The 17,002-nt window shown below is 51.7% G+C and overlaps 1 protein-coding gene across 2 annotated transcripts in view; it reads left to right on the top strand.

Annotated features, from left to right (window-relative positions):
- The window catches only part of RHBDL3 (rhomboid like 3), a 44,671-nt gene that overhangs the window by 11,968 nt on the left and 15,701 nt on the right, over positions 1-17,002 (top strand). Inside the window, exons 3-6 of one of the 2 annotated variants that reach the window (XM_081162877.1) lie at positions 3,240-3,398; positions 7,552-7,788; positions 11,011-11,159; positions 14,170-14,282. In XM_081162877.1, the coding sequence (XP_081019003.1) occupies positions 3,240-3,398; positions 7,552-7,788; positions 11,011-11,159; positions 14,170-14,282 (658 nt within the window). The remainder of the gene's footprint in view (positions 1-3,239; positions 3,399-7,551; positions 7,789-11,010; positions 11,160-14,169; positions 14,283-17,002) is intronic. The other variant, XM_081162878.1, reaches the window with a different exon arrangement.

Here is a 17,002-nt window from a genome sequence, read left to right as displayed (position 1 = left end):
CTCCTGTACTCATCCTCTCTGGGGCTCTCTCTGTGTTTCTCCTCCCTTTGTCTTTCTCTCTGCTGCCCCCACCCCCACCCCGTGCCCCATGCCCACTGCTCTTGTTCTCACCTTCCCAGGTGTTGGGGTGGGTAGGGTTTGGAAGGTGTGCCGTGTACATTTGTGGAGCCCAGGCAGCCGGCCCCATCCCTGCCTCTCCCTCCCCACTAGTCAGCCTCCTCCATCCCTGAGGCCTCATTATTAGGGTAGTGATGACCCCATTGTCTGGCCTGTCTGGCCCTGGCACTGAAAGGTAGGGATTTGGCAGAGAAGGGAGGCTCGGCTGGGTTCCAGCTCATTCTCTGCAGTCTGGAGCCTGTACGGTGCTTGGGGCAGGACTGGCAGGCCACAGTGGGGGGTGGGGGCTTGGGGAGCCATAGGGCAGCCCCTGTCTCTAGGACAACAGCAGGGAGCCCTGGAGGGGGAGTAGAAGGGGGAGCAGGTGGTCCTTTGTCTGGAGCTGGAATGAAGGAGAGGGGCCCTTGCGTGAACTCGGCCCCTCCACCCCACTGGCTTCCCCTAAGCCTCAGCCTGGAGGCAGCCCCTGAGAGGGGATTGGTATCTCTCCTCCCATGAAATGCAAGGCCATTGGGCTTCCTCCCCCTGGGCTGAGGCAGGAGAGACTCCATGCTGTGCAGCAGACCACTGCCCCCCTGCAGTGCTCATGGGGGGGGTGGATTTTCCCAGGACTCAGCGCTGCTTCCTAACCCCCACTCTCATCCCGTCAGCCCACCCAGCTGGAGAGCCATGTGGGGCCAGGCCCAGCCTGTGAGTCCCCCGTGCGAGGATGGGAGGGGTCCCAGGCGCTAGAGAAGGAGGCCCTCCGTGGCTGACATTGCCACTTTGCCTCTCCAGGCTTCACTTTCCTGTCTGAGCAATAAGGAGGTCAGAACTGCCACTTTTTGAGGCTCTTTCCTGCTTTAAAAGTCTCCGTTTAGAGTGGGCCTCTGAGACTCCTAGAGCCCCCTCCTCCCCGGGGTCAGCACTCACCTCTTTGATCCTTAAATTTTGCTCCTGAGCAGCAGGGCAGCCCGGGGGGCTGAAGGTCAGTGGTGGTCAGTGGTGAGTAGCAGCAGCGCTAAGCCGCCTGGGTGTGGAGCCCTGGCTCTGTCGACTGCTGGCGCTGTGCTCATTTCCCTGAGCCTCTATTTTCTCATCTGTAATATGGGGATAATAATAGGACCTCCTTTGTATGGTTGTTTTAGGGAATAAAAGAAATGATATATGTAAAGTGCTTACAACAGTATTTGGCCCCATGAAAACACTCAACAAATTTTAGGTATTTTTCTTATTTTTTAAATTATTACTGATTTAGAGAGAGAGAGGGGGAGAGAGAGAAAGAGAAACAATTTGTTGTTCCGCTTATTCATGCATTCACTGGTTGATTCTTGTATGTGCCTTGACTGGAGATCAAACCCGCAACCTTGGCATATCGGGACAGCGCTCTAACCTACTGAGCTACGTGGCCAGGGCCTAGGTGTTTTTATTCTTAAAGGTCTTTATGGAGCAGGGTGGCTGAGTTTTCTGAAATGCTCTGTCATGTGAAACACATAGGTGTCACCCCTGAAAGCCGGTGTTTGGGGTTGAGGGTGGGGACCCACGCAGATTTTTGGGGAGGCCTCCTTGGAGGTGTCCTCTTTCGCTGAGTTCTGGGGAGAGTTGAACTAGCCCATGACTTGTGACTTGGCTGTTTCTCCTGGATTGCCTTAGAAATGCTGCACACAGAATCAGCCTTCCTAAAATAGTCTCCATTGCCCTTATCTAGTAAAGGGGGAAGCGTGGGTCTGGTCCTCTGGGCTCCCCTGTCACCCACGCATGTACATTGTGGTATCTGATTGCCTTTTAAAACCTCAGCAACCCATGCAGCATCTCCATGAGCAGGAAAGGTCTCAGCATCCATGGGAGACTATCAGTGTCATTTGCTAGCAGAGTGGGTGCTGTGGGGGGACATTGGGTGGGTTCTTCAAGGAAGGGGGGACTATGGAAGAAGGCAGAAAGGTTATGGGTTTCTCTGGGAGAAATGAATAAAATCCTTTTCTGACTGAACTGCTGAGACTGTCCTTGGAAAATTAGCACCCATCCATGCATCCGAACATCCACTGTTCACTCACCCAACAAATCTTTATTGAGTGCCGATTACACTGGGCTCTGCGCTGAGCACCGGGAGCTGTGTGACTCTGCCTTCCAGGAACAGGCAGTCCAGCGAGGAGTCTAACGTAGCCGATCAGAGAGCAGTGCGGGTGGGGCTGGAGGTCTGTCCAGGTGCAGACCGTGTCTGGGGGGAGCCTTATCAGAGCCAGGGACATCCAGGGAGCTAGGATGGGCGAGTCGGAGTCTCCTAAGGATACGAGGGAGAAAGGAATCCTAGGCAGAGGGACCCGTGTGTGCAAAGCTGCAGAGGGCAAAGGGCAATGCCAGCAAACAAAACACAGAGCACAGTGCCTTTGGGGAGCCCTGCCCTGCCCTGCGTGTGGGGTGTGGGCATGGAGGGGGCCAGCAGCCAGAGGCAGGATTGGCAGGCTGTGCTCCCTGCTCCCCAGGCTCGAGCATTCCCACCGGAGTCCCTCTGGCCCAGGCCCCAGAAGTCCGTCATCTTCCTTTTCATTCCTGCTTTCCTCTTGTCTGGAGTCAGGAGTAAGGGTGGAGAGGAGGGAGTTTAACCTCCCTGAGCCTCAGATTCCTTATCCACGCACCAGATGGTTGGATGAGGGGATCTCAAAGGTCCCTAGGGCCTTCTAAGATTTTTGTTGTTGTTAATCTTCACCTGAGGATACTTTTTCCATAATTTTTTTTTTTTTTTTAGAGTACAAGTGAGGGAGGGGGGAGGGGGAGAGAGAAACATTGATGTGAGAGAGACACATCGATTGGTTGCCTCCAGCTCATGCCCCAGCTGGTCCAGAGATCGAACCTGCGACCCAGGTAGGTGCCCTTGACCCGGAATTGAACCCGAGCCCCTTCGTTGTACAGGCTGACGCTCTAACCATTGAGCAACACCAGCCAGGGATTTTAATTGTCTAAGCTTTGTTTTGGATGTTTCCCGTGGGGGCCTTGGAAACATCCCAGACACCACCTGGGCCTCTGTTGGCAGAGGGCTGGGGACAGGAGCCGGTGAGTGGTGATAGAGATGGGGCACCTGTGGCAGTGCTGAGAGGGCGACAGAGCCCCGTTGACCCCCCTGCTTGTCTGTGCTTCTCCCCCAGTGTGACCCTGGGAACACGGGCTACATCAGCACAGGCAAGTTCCGCAGCCTCCTGGAGAGCCACAGCTCCAAGCTGGACCCGCACAAAAGGGAGGTGCTCCTGGCTCTGGCCGACAGCCACGCGGATGGGCAGATCTGCTACCAGGATTTTGTTAACCTGGTGAGTGCTCTGGGGCCCTTGCCGCTGGGAGGGGCCTGTCTGGGGGTTGTGGTTTAGAGGACCCTTAAAGGGATCTCTTGACCCACAGCATTGAAAAAGTCCAGGCTTCAGCAGGTATCACCAAGGACCCAGTTTCTGTCTCTCAGTTCTGCCTTCTGCATTGCCAGCCCACATTCTGAGAAGTCCCTGGCAATTCCAGACCCTCCCATTGTGGCAGCAAAGTGGCTGCAGCAGTTCCAGTCCTCACACCCTCATTCCTTACCATGCAGGAGAAGAGAGGGATTCTTCTGGTAGCTCCCACACAAGGGATTTCCCCCCTTCCATTGGCCCAGATTGGGTCAGTTGGGATGTGTTGATGGACTCAAACCAATCAGTGCCTACCTGTGGGGCTGGAAGTGGGGGGTCAGTTCCACCAAAACCGTAGGCTGGGAGTGGGAGGTGGGAGCTTATCATTGGCAAGAGAGGAACTGGGGAGTAGATGTTGGGAGGATCAGGCCAGACCTCTCTAGGAGCAATGGGGCGCGTGAGTCATCAGACCTCCAGGCAGACATCCTGGGTTGTTGCAGGGACTAGAGACCCGAAGCCCATGAATCCCGCCCTCTGCTCTGGTCTTAGAGTAGGGACTTCCTCCTCACTGGGGGTTACTGCTGTGTTATTACTGGGATGAGACTGGAATGGGCTTCAGTGGGGTTGAGCAGGAAGCATTTTACCTGCTGTGGATGGCTGGGCTATCGGTAGAAGCTACATGAACGCACAGAACGGAAGGATAAATACGGCTGGAGTCTGATCTTGGTTTTCCTATTGAAATGGAGACAGTCACCTCTCCTCTGTCACCCATGGAGGGGGCGAGAGTGCAGTGACTGGTGTGAAGTTCACTGGTACCAGTGATGGGGGAGCCAGTACCACTCGCACCTGTCATGTGCCAGGTGAGCTCCCTTAGGTGGATGCCCAGGTTTTGGACTTGTTGTAATTGCCTCTTGGCTGCCTTTGCCCAGAGATTAACGTGAGTGGTGGGGCTTCAGGATTCTACTGCTGTTCAGAGCAGACCCAGGGAGCAGACCTTCTAAAGGGAAGGGGTCAGAGTGGAGTACTGGGGGAGGGCAGTCGGGATTCATGGGGCAGGCAGCAGAGGTGAGCCCTGTGACTTAGAGCCCAGCCGTGCCACAAAGACCAGGCCACGGGTTTGAGCCTGCACAGGCTCACCACAGCCCCGGCGCAAGCACGTTTGCTGCGTGCCCTGCTCAGTCCCAGGGCAGCGTGAGCGCGTGGCTGGGCCCTTCAGATGCAAGGGGTCCAGGGGTCCTGTCTGTGAACTCACGACAGCAAGTGACTTGTCACTGTCAGGATTTCTGTAAGTTCTGAGCTGGAGCCTGGATCCATGTGAGCTGGGCTGCCCAGGAGACCAGGACTAAGAAGGGGTCACCAGCGGGGAAACCCTGGGAAGGGCCGAGAGCTCAGGGCCTGGAGCCCGGCAGACCTGAGTCTCTCTCCTGGCTCTGCCTTTGCCACTCACTGGGAATATCCTCCGAGCCTGGGTTCTCCCTTTTGTTAAAAGAAGCCAAAGGATACCTCCTTTGGGGTTGTTGCAAGGATTAAACAAGGTGAAGTATTTGAAAGACTGTTGTCTATAATGTTCTTCCAGCAGGTAAACTCTGCATCTTTCCTCACCCCAACGCAGGCAGGATGAACCAGCCTTATTCAGAACCCCCACAGTGCTTTGCCAGGCCTCTCATTATTGATTGATTGATTTGAGAGAGAGAGAGAGAGAGAGAGAGAGAGAGAGAGACATTGACCTGTTTTTCCACTCCCTTGTGCATTCCTTGGTTGATTGTCATATGTGCCCTGATCAGGGATCGAACCCAGAACCTTGGTGTATCAGGATAACACTCCAAGCAACTGACCTCCTGGCCAGGGCACCAGGCTGCTCTTACAGCTGCGTGGCCAGGGTTGTCGCGTGTGGGTGTGCACATTGTGACTGTACAAGGATGCCTGGCGGAGGGATGAATGGGGACTGAAACCTGGCATGGGCTTTGCTCACCAAGGCCTGGAAGGGGTGCCTTGCCCTGGAAGAAGAGGATCCCTATCTACTTGGCACAAAAGTGCCAACTATGTGGATTCCAGAGGCAAGCAGATCGGGATTTGAATCCTGACTCTGATTTACTAATGTTGGGTCCTTGAGAAATTACCCTCTCTAAGCTCTGGTCCCCAACTTTATGACGTGGGGATAATCCTATGCACCAAATAACTAAGATGACACCCTATTTTGCTGCTGTTTACACATTTGTCTCTCCTTATAAGCTCCATGAAGCCCAAGACCATGGTTACTACTGCGCCCAACACAGTTCTAGGCACACCAAGGGTGCAGGTGAGTGGTGAGTGTGTGTGCTCACTGTGCTGCTCCTGTACCCATGCTGAGCCCGTGCCCACCACGGGTCTGCAGGGTGTGGCCAAGAGTGTGTTTGTGAGTGCGTGTGCAGTGCACACCCGTGTGCATATGCACACGGAGACTGGAAGAGAGGATGGTAAGTGTGGCTACAAGATACTTCACGGTGGGATCCTGTCTTGGGCTTAGAGCATACATGGAGCTCCCAGCCCTGCCTGCATTTGCAGAACTGAATTCTTCCTAAGGAGAGCCAGACGGCGCAAGCTTTGTAGGCATGGAGGGGAGGAAAATAGGGAATTTTTTTTAAAAAAAATATTTTATTTATTGACTTCAGAGAGAGGAAGGGAGAGGGAGAGAGAGATAGAAGCATCAATGATGAGAGAGTCATTGATCGGCTGCCTCCTGCACGCCTCCCACTGGGGATCGAGCCCGAAACCCCGGCATGTGCCCTGACCGGGAATCGAACCTCGATCTCCTGGATCATAGGCTGATGCTCAACCACTGAGCCACGCCAACCAGGCAAAATAGAGAATCTTTGGAAGGGGTTGATCTGCTGAGGCTTTAAGCCAGATTTTAAAGGTGAGAGACAGCAGAATCCAGGAGAGGGAAAGGACACTGCAGAGGGAGGCTCATTCCACCAGCCTGGTCTCAATGCAGATCCTCCCCAGCTACCTTCCCCCTCACAGGGCTTCAAACCCCTGTGCCCTGTGCTGGTTCACCTGGCCAGCCCTCTCTGAACTCCTGCCTCCAGGTTTAGCTTTATGTCCACTGCTGGGCCCACAGTCCCAGGAATATGTTGATAGTCCCCACCCCAGCTACCATGGACAGCCACCCAGACAGTGCGGTGTGATCTGAGGTTGGGAAGACTATGCCTCTAGGACATCTCCCCATAGTCAAGGTCTGGAATGTGGTTGTGGAGGGCAGGTGGAGGAAGATGGAAGTCAGCAAGGCTGTCTCTGATCTCCGGGAGCCAGGCTGACTGCTGGATGAGGCAGCCAGGGCGCTACTGTGTCACCCTCAGGCTGCCAAGGGTAGGGCCAGTCCTTAGGCTGGGCTCTACAGCCAGTCCCTGGGCTCCCCAAGCATTACAGGTCCCTTGAAGGCACTCAGGAGTGGGGACCTTCCACACACACAGCTTTGGGTTCTGATTCTGGGGAAGTCAGCAGGGCCTGCCCACCTCTTCCCAAACTAGTGTTTATGAGAATGCTAAGTCCTACTCATCCTTCAGTTCTCACTCAGATATCACCTCCTCCAGGAAGCGCTCCCTGACCACCCCCAGACCAGGTTGGGCTCCGTCCTGTGTGTTCCTACAGCAGTCTTGACTCTGAACCACGATTGCTGGTTACTTACCTGTCTTGAGCACCACTGTATCCCCTGTGTCTGGCACTGTGCCTGACACTTAGTAGTTGCTCAGGCAATTGTGATGTATGGATGAGAGATGGGTGGATGGGAAGAAGATATAGTGACTATATGAATACTGGCTCAGGAGCCCTACTGGGTTTGAACTTGATGGGTTCTTAAAGCTCTCTGTGTTTTGGTTGCCACATCTAGTAGATTGGGAGTAACAGGTAGACTAGTTGTATCAAATGAACCAACATGTGAAGTGCTTAGAACAACCCCTGACACAGAAGTGAATATTGCTTCTCGTGACCTATTATAGAAAGGTGGGATTAGCCTGGTTAGTCTCAGGATTTCGCTGCCTGGGAAATGGATCAGGGCTCCCCTGAAACCTGGTTCTGACCCTGTCCCCCCATCCTGTTTCCTGTGCAGATGAGCAACAAGCGGTCCAACAGCTTCCGCCAGGCCATCCTGCAGGGGAACCGCAGGCTCTGCAGCAAGGCCCTGCTGGAGGAGAAAGGGCTGAACCTGTCGCAGCGGTTGATCCGCCACGTGGCCTACGAGACCCTGCCCCGCGAGATTGACCGGAAGTGGTACTACGACAGCTACACCTGCTGCCCCCCGCCCTGGTTCATGATCACGGTCACGCTGCTGGAGGCAAGGACCGGGGTGGGGAAGGGGCCGCTCGGCCTCGGCACAGCCGGGGGCCAAGAGGGTGTCTGAGATTGTGAGGGGAAGAGCGTCTTCTCCACCAAAAGGCCATGGTTGAGGAGCCAGTAGCAGTTGTCATTGCAAGTCAGGCCCTGTTACGGGGCCTGCAGTGTTGTCATGTTTCCTGGACCCTAAAGATATCCCCAAAATTATTACTTCAAGCAATATTCCCTGCAGCAGAATCCCCATATGACCACCCCACCGAAACAACAGTAACAAAAACAATGTAATAAGTTCACTGATTTGGGGGAGTTCCTCGGATTAACTCATTACAACCAATTTATTTTAGTTCCTTTCCAAGTAATGTCATTTGCCCCCCGGGCCTCCAACAGGAACAGGCAGGCCTGCCTCCTGAGCCAGAGAGTGGAACACAAAGGCCTCGCGCAAATACGTGCGGGAGGGAGTGTTTATGAACAGGTGAATGTGGGCTTCAGAGACTTTGAAAGAACACTCTCCCCTTAGGGAATCATTCAGACCTATTGTTATTCTGAAAGTCTCCCTCCTTTTGTATGCAACAGAATCCAAAGGCACCCCTTACTTTTTTTTATAGGTTTTTATTGACTTAATTATTTTTATTTTTTGAATCCACATCTGAGGATATTTTTTCTATTGCTTTTTCAGAGAGTGGAAGGCAGAGAGAGAGAAACATCGATGAGAGAGAGAGACATTGATTGGTTGTCTCCCTCACTCGCGCGCTTACTGGGGGCCAGGGATCGAGCCTGCAGCTGAGGTACGTGCCCTTGGCCAGAGTCAAACCCAAGACCCTTCAGTCTGCAGTCCGACGCTCTAACCACTGAGCCAAACTGGCTAGGGTGGATTTTATTGATTTCAGAGAGAGAAGAAGGGGGGGGAGAGAGAGACATCAATTGGGTGCCTCCCACGTGCCCCCTACCAGGGATCAAACCTGAAACCTGGGTATGTGCCCTGACCCTGAATCAAACCGGTGACCTTTTGGTGCATGGGATGGCGCTCAACCAACTGAGCCACACCGGCCAGTGCCCATGTGTGAGGAATTCTGAATTTTGTTGGCTGTTCAACCTCAGAACCCATGGGCCCCCAAACCCCAGCTCTGGAATGGATACTCGGCTTCCCTTCGGTGTTTTATAACCTCTGCTGTTTCTCTTCCAGAGCCACGGGCCTCATTACCACCCCTGCGTATGTTCTTATAAAGTTCCTAATCAAACGGCAGGATCGTTAACCTTCATGGCATTCTTCTTTTTTCCTAAATGAGAATAGCTGGTCTGCAGGCCAAGGCGCCTCTGTTGTTAAGGCTTCATCCAAGTACACGTTGAAGTTGCGATTTTTCTGAGATATTCTTGGACTCCTCCAAATGCTTACTGTGTTGGTCTATTTATTAACTTCTATTTGAGGACCAATAATAACGAGCTGCCTTGGAAGCTGTATTTGTTGCCAGGCCACCCGCATCCTGTTAGGTGGACAGAACAGCTCCCCAGAGAGCCCAGGAGAGTCCAGCTGCTGGGGGGCCTGAGCCATTCCAGGCTCAGCCCAGGAAGTCCTAACTTAACACTAATTGCAACTGCCTTCATGGATTGCAGGCCAGGCACCCAGCAGGTCTTCGTGTATTTTATCTCTTTCAAGCCTCTTGACCACCCTGGTTGTGTAGGCATTCACATCCCCATTTCCAGATAGGGAAACCGGGAACAAAAACATTCAATTAATGTGTTCGAAGTTATCCAGAGAAGTCAGATTTTGTGTCTAGATTGGTTCCAAATTTGTAACTCAAACTACCAATCTAGAAGAAAATGTTGAAATAACTGTTTCAAAGTCCCTGTACAAAAGCCCAAGGTTTTTGTTTTACATACAGTTCTAGAAACCAGGTTTTCTGATTCCACAACAGAGAGAAAATAGAAGGGACCCACTACTGGCTGAAATACCTGGTCAGCAACCTGCTGACAACCTGGCATCTGGGAAAGAACAAAACAAAATTTAGAAGCAGACCTGAGCCCGGGCTGGTGTGGCTCAGTTGGGCGTCGGCTGGTACACCAAAGGTTGCTGGTTCGATTCCTGGCCAGGGCACATCCTTAAAAGATTGTGCACATACCCTGATGAGGAACACAGGGACATGAATGACACATTTTAGAAAGAGTTCCAGAAAAAAAAGTACTTTTTTAGGGCTTAAATAACTATGTTTCAGTCATTTGCAAAGTTTACTTTCGTGGGGTGCTGGTAAGGATGCAGAAAAATCGGGACCCTGTGCACTCACTGTTGGAGTATAAAATGGTGCAGCCGCTATGGGAAATAGTACGGTGGTTTCTCAGAAAATCACACATCGGATTGCCACATGGCCCAGCAACTTCACTTCTGTGTATACACCCAAAATCATTGAAAGCAGGGACTCAGGGAGATACTTGTACACCCATGTTTGTAACGCACTATTCACAGGCGTTAAAATGTGGAAGCAACCCAGGTGTTCATCAGCAGGTGAGAGAGAAGCAGAATGTGGTTTATAGATACAATGGAATGTCACTCATCCTTAGAAAAGGAAGGTCAATTTGGCCTAATCGACCACAGGGCTGAACCTTGGTGACATTATGCTAAGTTATATAAGCCAATCGAGGTACCTAGAGTAGCCAAATTCAGAGACAGAAAGTGGGATGGTGGTTGCCAGAGACTGGGGGAAAGAGAATGGGAAGCTGACGTTTAATGGGTTACTAGTTTCAATTTTGCAAGATGAAAACCAACTTCTGTGGGTGGGTGGTGGTGATGGTTGCCTAACAATTTAAATGTACTTCATGCCCACTGAGTTGCATGCTTAAAACTGACTTAGATGGTAAATCGCATAGTGTATGTATTTTACCATAATTTTTTAAAAGTCGACTCATGTAGAATTGCCTTATCCCCCAAATGGGTATGTGAATTGTTATTGGAATTAAAGTTTACAATCCTCCAAACCCTTCCTGCTTAGCACCAAGTAAGCGTGGGCAGAGATCATGTGACCATGTCGTGAACATCTAACACAAAATAATCCAACAGAAGTGGTGTAAGAGCTGGTTGAAGGCTCAGCTGAGTGCTGGCCGTAGGGGTGGGGTGTCCCTCATTCTCTGAGAAGGAAAGATGACAACTTCCAGTAAGGGTTCCTTCCGGATGTTAGTGCCAGAGGGGTTCCTAGGCAGCTTTGTACTTAGTAACAGGCCCTCTCCATCCTGTGCTTTCGTCCAGGTTGCCTTTTTCCTCTACAATGGAGTGTCACTGGATCAGTTTGTGCTGCAGGTGACGCATCCTCGGTACCTGCAGAACTCCCTGGTTTACCACCCCCAGCTGCGAGCGCAGGCTTGGCGCTACTTGACGTACATCTTCATGCATGCGGGGTGAGTACCCGCCGCCTTGCACTCTATCAGGAGTCCCTATGGAAAAATAAGTGGCCCGCATAGCCTGGATGGAAGTAGATATATTTTTAAAAATATTTTTATTCATTTCAGAGGGAAGGGAAAGGGAGAGAGAGAGAGAAACATCAATGACGAGAGAGTCATTAACCGGCTGCCTCCTGCACGCCCCAACTGGGGATCGAGCCCGAAACCCAGGCATGTGCCCTGACCGGGAATCGAACTGTGATCTCCTGGATCCTAGGTCGATGCTCAACCACTGAGCCACACCGGCCAGGCGGAAATACATTTTTTAGTTTATCTTCGGGACACAGGATTGGAGGTGGCTTCTTGAAACTCATCTAATACCAAAATACATGAGTTATTGAGAGTGTATGGGAAAGGGAAAATGGAGGAAAATGCTCAGACCCCACAGTGAAATCAGCACAAACCTCCATAGCATGTGAGTCTATGCACTTGCTAGAGGTGGGTTACCACCTGAGCTTCCTAGTGGCCAAAGCATAAAGGGAAATGTGATCAGCTACCAAGTGTCATTGTCCATAAGCTGTACGTGTGTGAGTGCCCCCATCAGTGAAATGCAGCACAGATTTATTGAAACTGCCTTCCTCCCAAAGTGCTCTCCATACGTGGTGAGAGTCTTCTTGAGGAATTTTGGCAATACTTACAGTTCTGCTTACAGAGCCCTGTGGCCTTGTTAGGGCTGGAGTGCAGTCAGTTCTCACTGGTCCCTCTTACCCCGTGATAAGGCAGGTGACCGACTACCCAGGTCCAGTCCCTTGAGGAGCACTGTCTTGGCTGGGGACCATTTTTATATAGTAGAAGTGCTGAGTTGGAAAAGCAGAGTCCATGGACACCAGACCTCTATGCTGTCTTTTATAGCCTTTCCAGGGAGAGAGGCGAAGGAGCTCACTGTTAGCCTAGGGAAGCTCTGGGGAGTGCCTGTCCCTGGGGTTGGAAATGGGAAGAGTATCTCTCTGGCCCCCGAGACTCCATCATTCTCGTTCCTCAGGAGAAAGACCTACAGTGGCCGAGAGGGAGCCCCACTGTGAGCCTCTCTTCCTGCTGAGCCTCTAAAGCAGCACAAAGGACAACTCCTAATGGGCTGCAGCTGCTGGGGAGGAGTTGGGGTGAGGAGACATTCTGATGGTTGCCAGTGATGCCTCCACCCTGAGCCAGAGGGAACTGTTGGCACAGGCTGTTTGCCTTGCCTGCTGTGTCCCAGGCTTTGATCTCCCAGGGTTAAGGAGCAGAGTGAGGGAGGCATGTCACGTGTCAGTCTTCTCCCGAGTCAAGATCTAGAGACAACAGGAACCGGGGACTTCCCTGGCCAGGCTGCCCAAGCCTGTGGCTGCACATGAGTTGGGTCTGCCTGCCTTATTTGCAGGACTGCCCTTTGGCCTTCCCCGATCCCTTGGGGCAAGGAAGGAGAATGGACAGTGTCTCCAAGGCCTCCCAGTCCATTCCCTGCCTTTGAGAGCTGAAAGGCCAGAGTGGCCAGAGTACAGATGCTCTCAGCTGAGGCCATGGGCGGGGGGGGGGGGGGGTGTCTCAGGCCTTTCTCTGGCCATTTTCTCTGCTGAAGCTGTTCCTGCCAGAGAGCCCTGGGAGGATTCTCCCAGCCTCTGACTTGGAGGGAGGGGCTCTTGACTGGTGCTGCAGTAACCAAGAGATAGGGACAGCTGGCCAGCATCTAGGGAAAGCCCAGCAGAGTGACCTATTACTCAGGGACACACTCTGGGCCGGTGAATTCAGAAGTCACTGTGGTAGAGAAGAAAGAAGTTGGATTGGGAAGCAGGAGCTCTAGGTCCCTCTCACCTGGCCTCTCTTGGTCTCAAGTTCTAGGCTGTAAACCAAGGAGACAGGGCCAGAAAACCTCCGAGGTCTCTCTGTCTATGAGTCTGACACTACCCCCAGCTCCTTTTCAATAATTTTTTCTGACATTTCTAATCTAGAATCTTTTGGCTGGCACAGTAGGGGGCTGGGAAGCTAGAAGATTCCAGGCATGGTGGGAATTCGGGACAGGGCCCAACCTGAGACATGCGCTACCTCCCAGCCGCCCTCCTGGGTCAGCGGGTGCCCACGTGCCCTGCATGCAGCAGACCAGGCCACATCCAGACCTCTTGTTACATGCTCTGTTGCCCTATAACTTGAGCATCCCCAGGGAGCCATCCAGCTGCTGTAGGCTCGGTTTATATGAGATAATGGATATTAAAGAGCTTTGTAAATTTGAAAGCACACATCAGTGTAATAATAGTAATGTTACCATATTTTCTAGTAACACATGTACTCAGCTAGACACCATTTAGCAATAAGATTTGGTCACATGATAGCGTAAAAAGGAAGGCATTCTCAGGGCAAGGAACCCGACCCTCAGAGTTTCAGGTAGAAAGGGTCCCTTCCATACAAGGAAGGAGAACCCTCCCCTGTGAGATTTTAAGTGATAACTGAATGATTAAGCTCTAAGAGTTATCTTTAATGTTTGCACTTGTTTTGGAAACATCTTTCTTTAAATATCAGTAGTTCTTACAGATACAGTAGCAAGTCAGCATGCCCTCGTGACCTGGTGAATGGAGCAGGGCCTGTACATCAGAGACCTGGGCTGTGCTACTAGCCTGGCCACTAACCAGCTGTGTGACTCTGAGCTAGTCAGTGGCCCTCTCTGAGCCTTGGCTTTTCATGTGTCAGCCAGTGGAGTCGCTGGATCTGACCACAGGTAGCATCTTTCACTGCGGCAAGTGCAGACACTGCCAGTTACCGCCCAGGCCCTGCACGTGTTCTTGTCTCAGATGGTGGGAATGGTATGGAAGGAACGCTCTTTCCAAGATGATCTGTCTCTTTTGTAGTTCCTGCCCACCCCCCATCCCAGACCATGAGCTCCTCAAAGGCAGGTATAGGGTCTCGTTCACTGCTGGATCCCCAGCATCTTGGCATAGTGTTTGTTGAATAAATGAATGGATGAGTAGATGAATGAATGGAGTGTGTTCTCTCTGTACAGGATAGAACACCTGGGACTCAACGTGGTGCTGCAGCTCCTGGTGGGGGTGCCCTTGGAGATGGTGCATGGAGCAACCCGCATTGGGCTTGTCTACGTGGCCGGTGTTGTGGCAGGTAGGCAGATGGGCCCTATGTCATTAGGAGAAACCTCCCCCTGGGCAGCTGGGAATTCCCATGAGGTCAGGCAAGCCCACGATTTCAGGGGACCCAGAACCCTCATCACCAAAGCTCCAGGCAAATCTCCCCACCTCCCTGGGGAGGCTAGAAAGGGGACTGCCACCCAGAGAGGGAGGCATGTGATGGCAAAGGAGAGTAGAGTGCAGGATTTTGAACAGGCAGACTGACCAGACTTTCAGTTTTTGTACCACCATGTCGTAGCTGTGTGAGCTTGGGGAGATTCCGTAACCCCTCTTGGCCCCGTTAAGCGTTAAGAGGGAACTAATAAGATCTGCCTGCAGGGCGTTAGGATGGTGGAGTGAGGTGACAAATGGAGTAACAGTGTTACATAAACTGTGCTAGGGCACAGTGAGATCCCTGTGAGGACATTCAAGGTTTGGGTGAATCCAGGTACCTCCCTGGCCAGGCCAGTACCGGTACCCAAAGGGAGACTTTGCCTCTGCCCAGCTGGCCACTGGCCCCTTGATTGACTTCACTGCTGATGGGAGAGAGTCTGGCTTAAAAGGTAGCAAACATTCATGCCAGCTGGGGGACTCTGGGGCCCCCCTGACTCAGCTCACGTGGCAGGTGATCGTGGCCTTAAGCACAGGGGCAGCCAGACTGCCCCCTCCCCAGTGAGAGGTGAGGCGGGCTGGGGTGAGCTGGGGAGAGCAGAGCAGATTTGTGTAGGGAAAGTCTGCACCAGCCAGGCTTCTGAACAGAGAAATCTCTCTCATGATGTTTCCAACTTTATTGCTGGATTTTTTTATAACAAGGTTTGCCGCCTCAGCTCTTCACCTTGACAGCTGTGCCCAAGGGAGCTTTGTGTGTATGTTTAAGTAAGATCTTAATCCTTTCTGAGCAGCATTAAACTTGTCATCAGGAGAGTGGGGCCCCATCAGCCTTGTAAACAACAGGCAGGCAGGGACCCTGGGAATAACTGAAGTGGCCTCAGGAATGGAAAGGGGAAGGGTCTCACCCCCACGGGGCAGGGCTGGTCTGCTAGTTTGTGAACCCTCAGCCTGGATATTGATCCTGTGCGGCTCCTTCGTTCCTCTGTGTGTTGAGGTTTAAAATGTGGCCACCTTGGACAGCACCCACACCAGCTTGTCCCAGAATCCAGCACCTTCCACATCTTGAACAAAAGTCTAACGAGCATCTCTGTGTGCTAGACTTACTCAGCCACCCACACAGCCCCGAGTCTTGACATCTGGGGATTTATAGCCACATTTCCCATACCTAGTACTCAGAGCCCCAGATGGTTAATGGGGAGGAACAGGAAAGACACTCAAAACATTTGCAGTTAGTAGTCAATTAGATGGGAGTGCCAATAACCCAGAAGACAGAAATAAGATTCCGAATGACTCAGGCCCCACCAACACCAGACAACACACAGCAGGGAGACAGTGCAGGTATCTTCCCAGCGACGCCAGTGCAGAGCGGGACGGTGCACACACAGACTAAATACAAGGGTGTGGGTTGTCACAAAGCAACGATGTGTGCTATCTGTATGTCATGGCTCCGACTCAAGGGAACTCTCATCACAACATGTCATGCTACTCATCTCCAAGATTGAAGTGACTGATCTGTCTGCACCCCTCCCTCCCTCTCTGCTCAAAAAGGGGACCCTTTCACTAGATGACTGGACAGCCAGTAATCAAGTGCCTGCCCTGTGCAGGCCATATTTTATGTAATGCTCACAAAAACTCCACGAGGCAGGTACTATTACCCTTCACCTGTTACAGATACAGAAACCGAGGCTCAGAGAGCCTAAGTGACTTGCCCAAGAAGACATGGTCGGAAGGTAAGAGCTGAGCTCAAATCCAGGTTGTCTAATCCCACATGCTGTGCTCGAAACCACTACCATGTCACGAGAACCAAAAGGCAGGTTTCTCCTTTGTGCAGATAATTTAATTGTCAGAAACCAAGGGAGGTCTTAATAGACATCGGGCCCTGCTCTTTAACTCCTGCGAAATGAAAATATTCCAAATCCAAGGCCGTCACGTTTTGTAACAGTGAGAGCTAGCTTCTGCCGAACACAGCCAGGACCCCAGGCATGCGATAAAGGGTTCACACGTGCTCTCTGCTCTCTCCATCACAACCTTCCAGAGAGGCGGGCACTGTCACCCCCATGTTACTGGCACTTCAGAACCGTGAAATGACTCGTTCAGTTTCCAGACCCAGGGTGGAAATTCTTCCTCTGCCCTGTGCTTCTGACCAGTGTTGGAGGCCCATGTGTATTTCACTTCTGGTTAACAATTAAATGGCTAACCATTTAAATATTTTAAAAACCAGTATCTCAAATGCTCTGCCAAGCTTTTATTATAGATTATATAGATTATAAGTCACGTGTGCAACCCCAGCGCCTAATGCAGGGTTTGGCCCATGTTAAGCAACAAATATTTGTGGAATAAATAAAAGAGTATATAAACAAATAAAGTCACATTGCTTAAAGGGAGATGTTCTGCCAATTTTTATTTGGATTTTTTTTTTAATGGCCAAGGGAGATATGGGAGAGCACCTGCTTTACATTTTCCAGGCTAAAATTATCCCAGCTGTGCATTATGGCAAAGTCACCAATTTATCTGTGTTCTGGCGTGCACCCAGGATTTGGGGGTGGAATTCATAGCCCTGACTAGACTTTGGTCTGATGCTGTGCAGAGGTGTGGTGTGTCTCT

Source organism: Miniopterus schreibersii, assembly GCF_964146895.1.
Source record: "Miniopterus schreibersii genome assembly, chromosome: 16".
In the NCBI taxonomy this organism is placed as follows: domain Eukaryota; kingdom Metazoa; phylum Chordata; class Mammalia; order Chiroptera; family Miniopteridae; genus Miniopterus; species Miniopterus schreibersii.
Note: the sequence above shows the minus strand (reverse complement) of the source record. Positions and strands in the feature narration are given on the sequence as shown.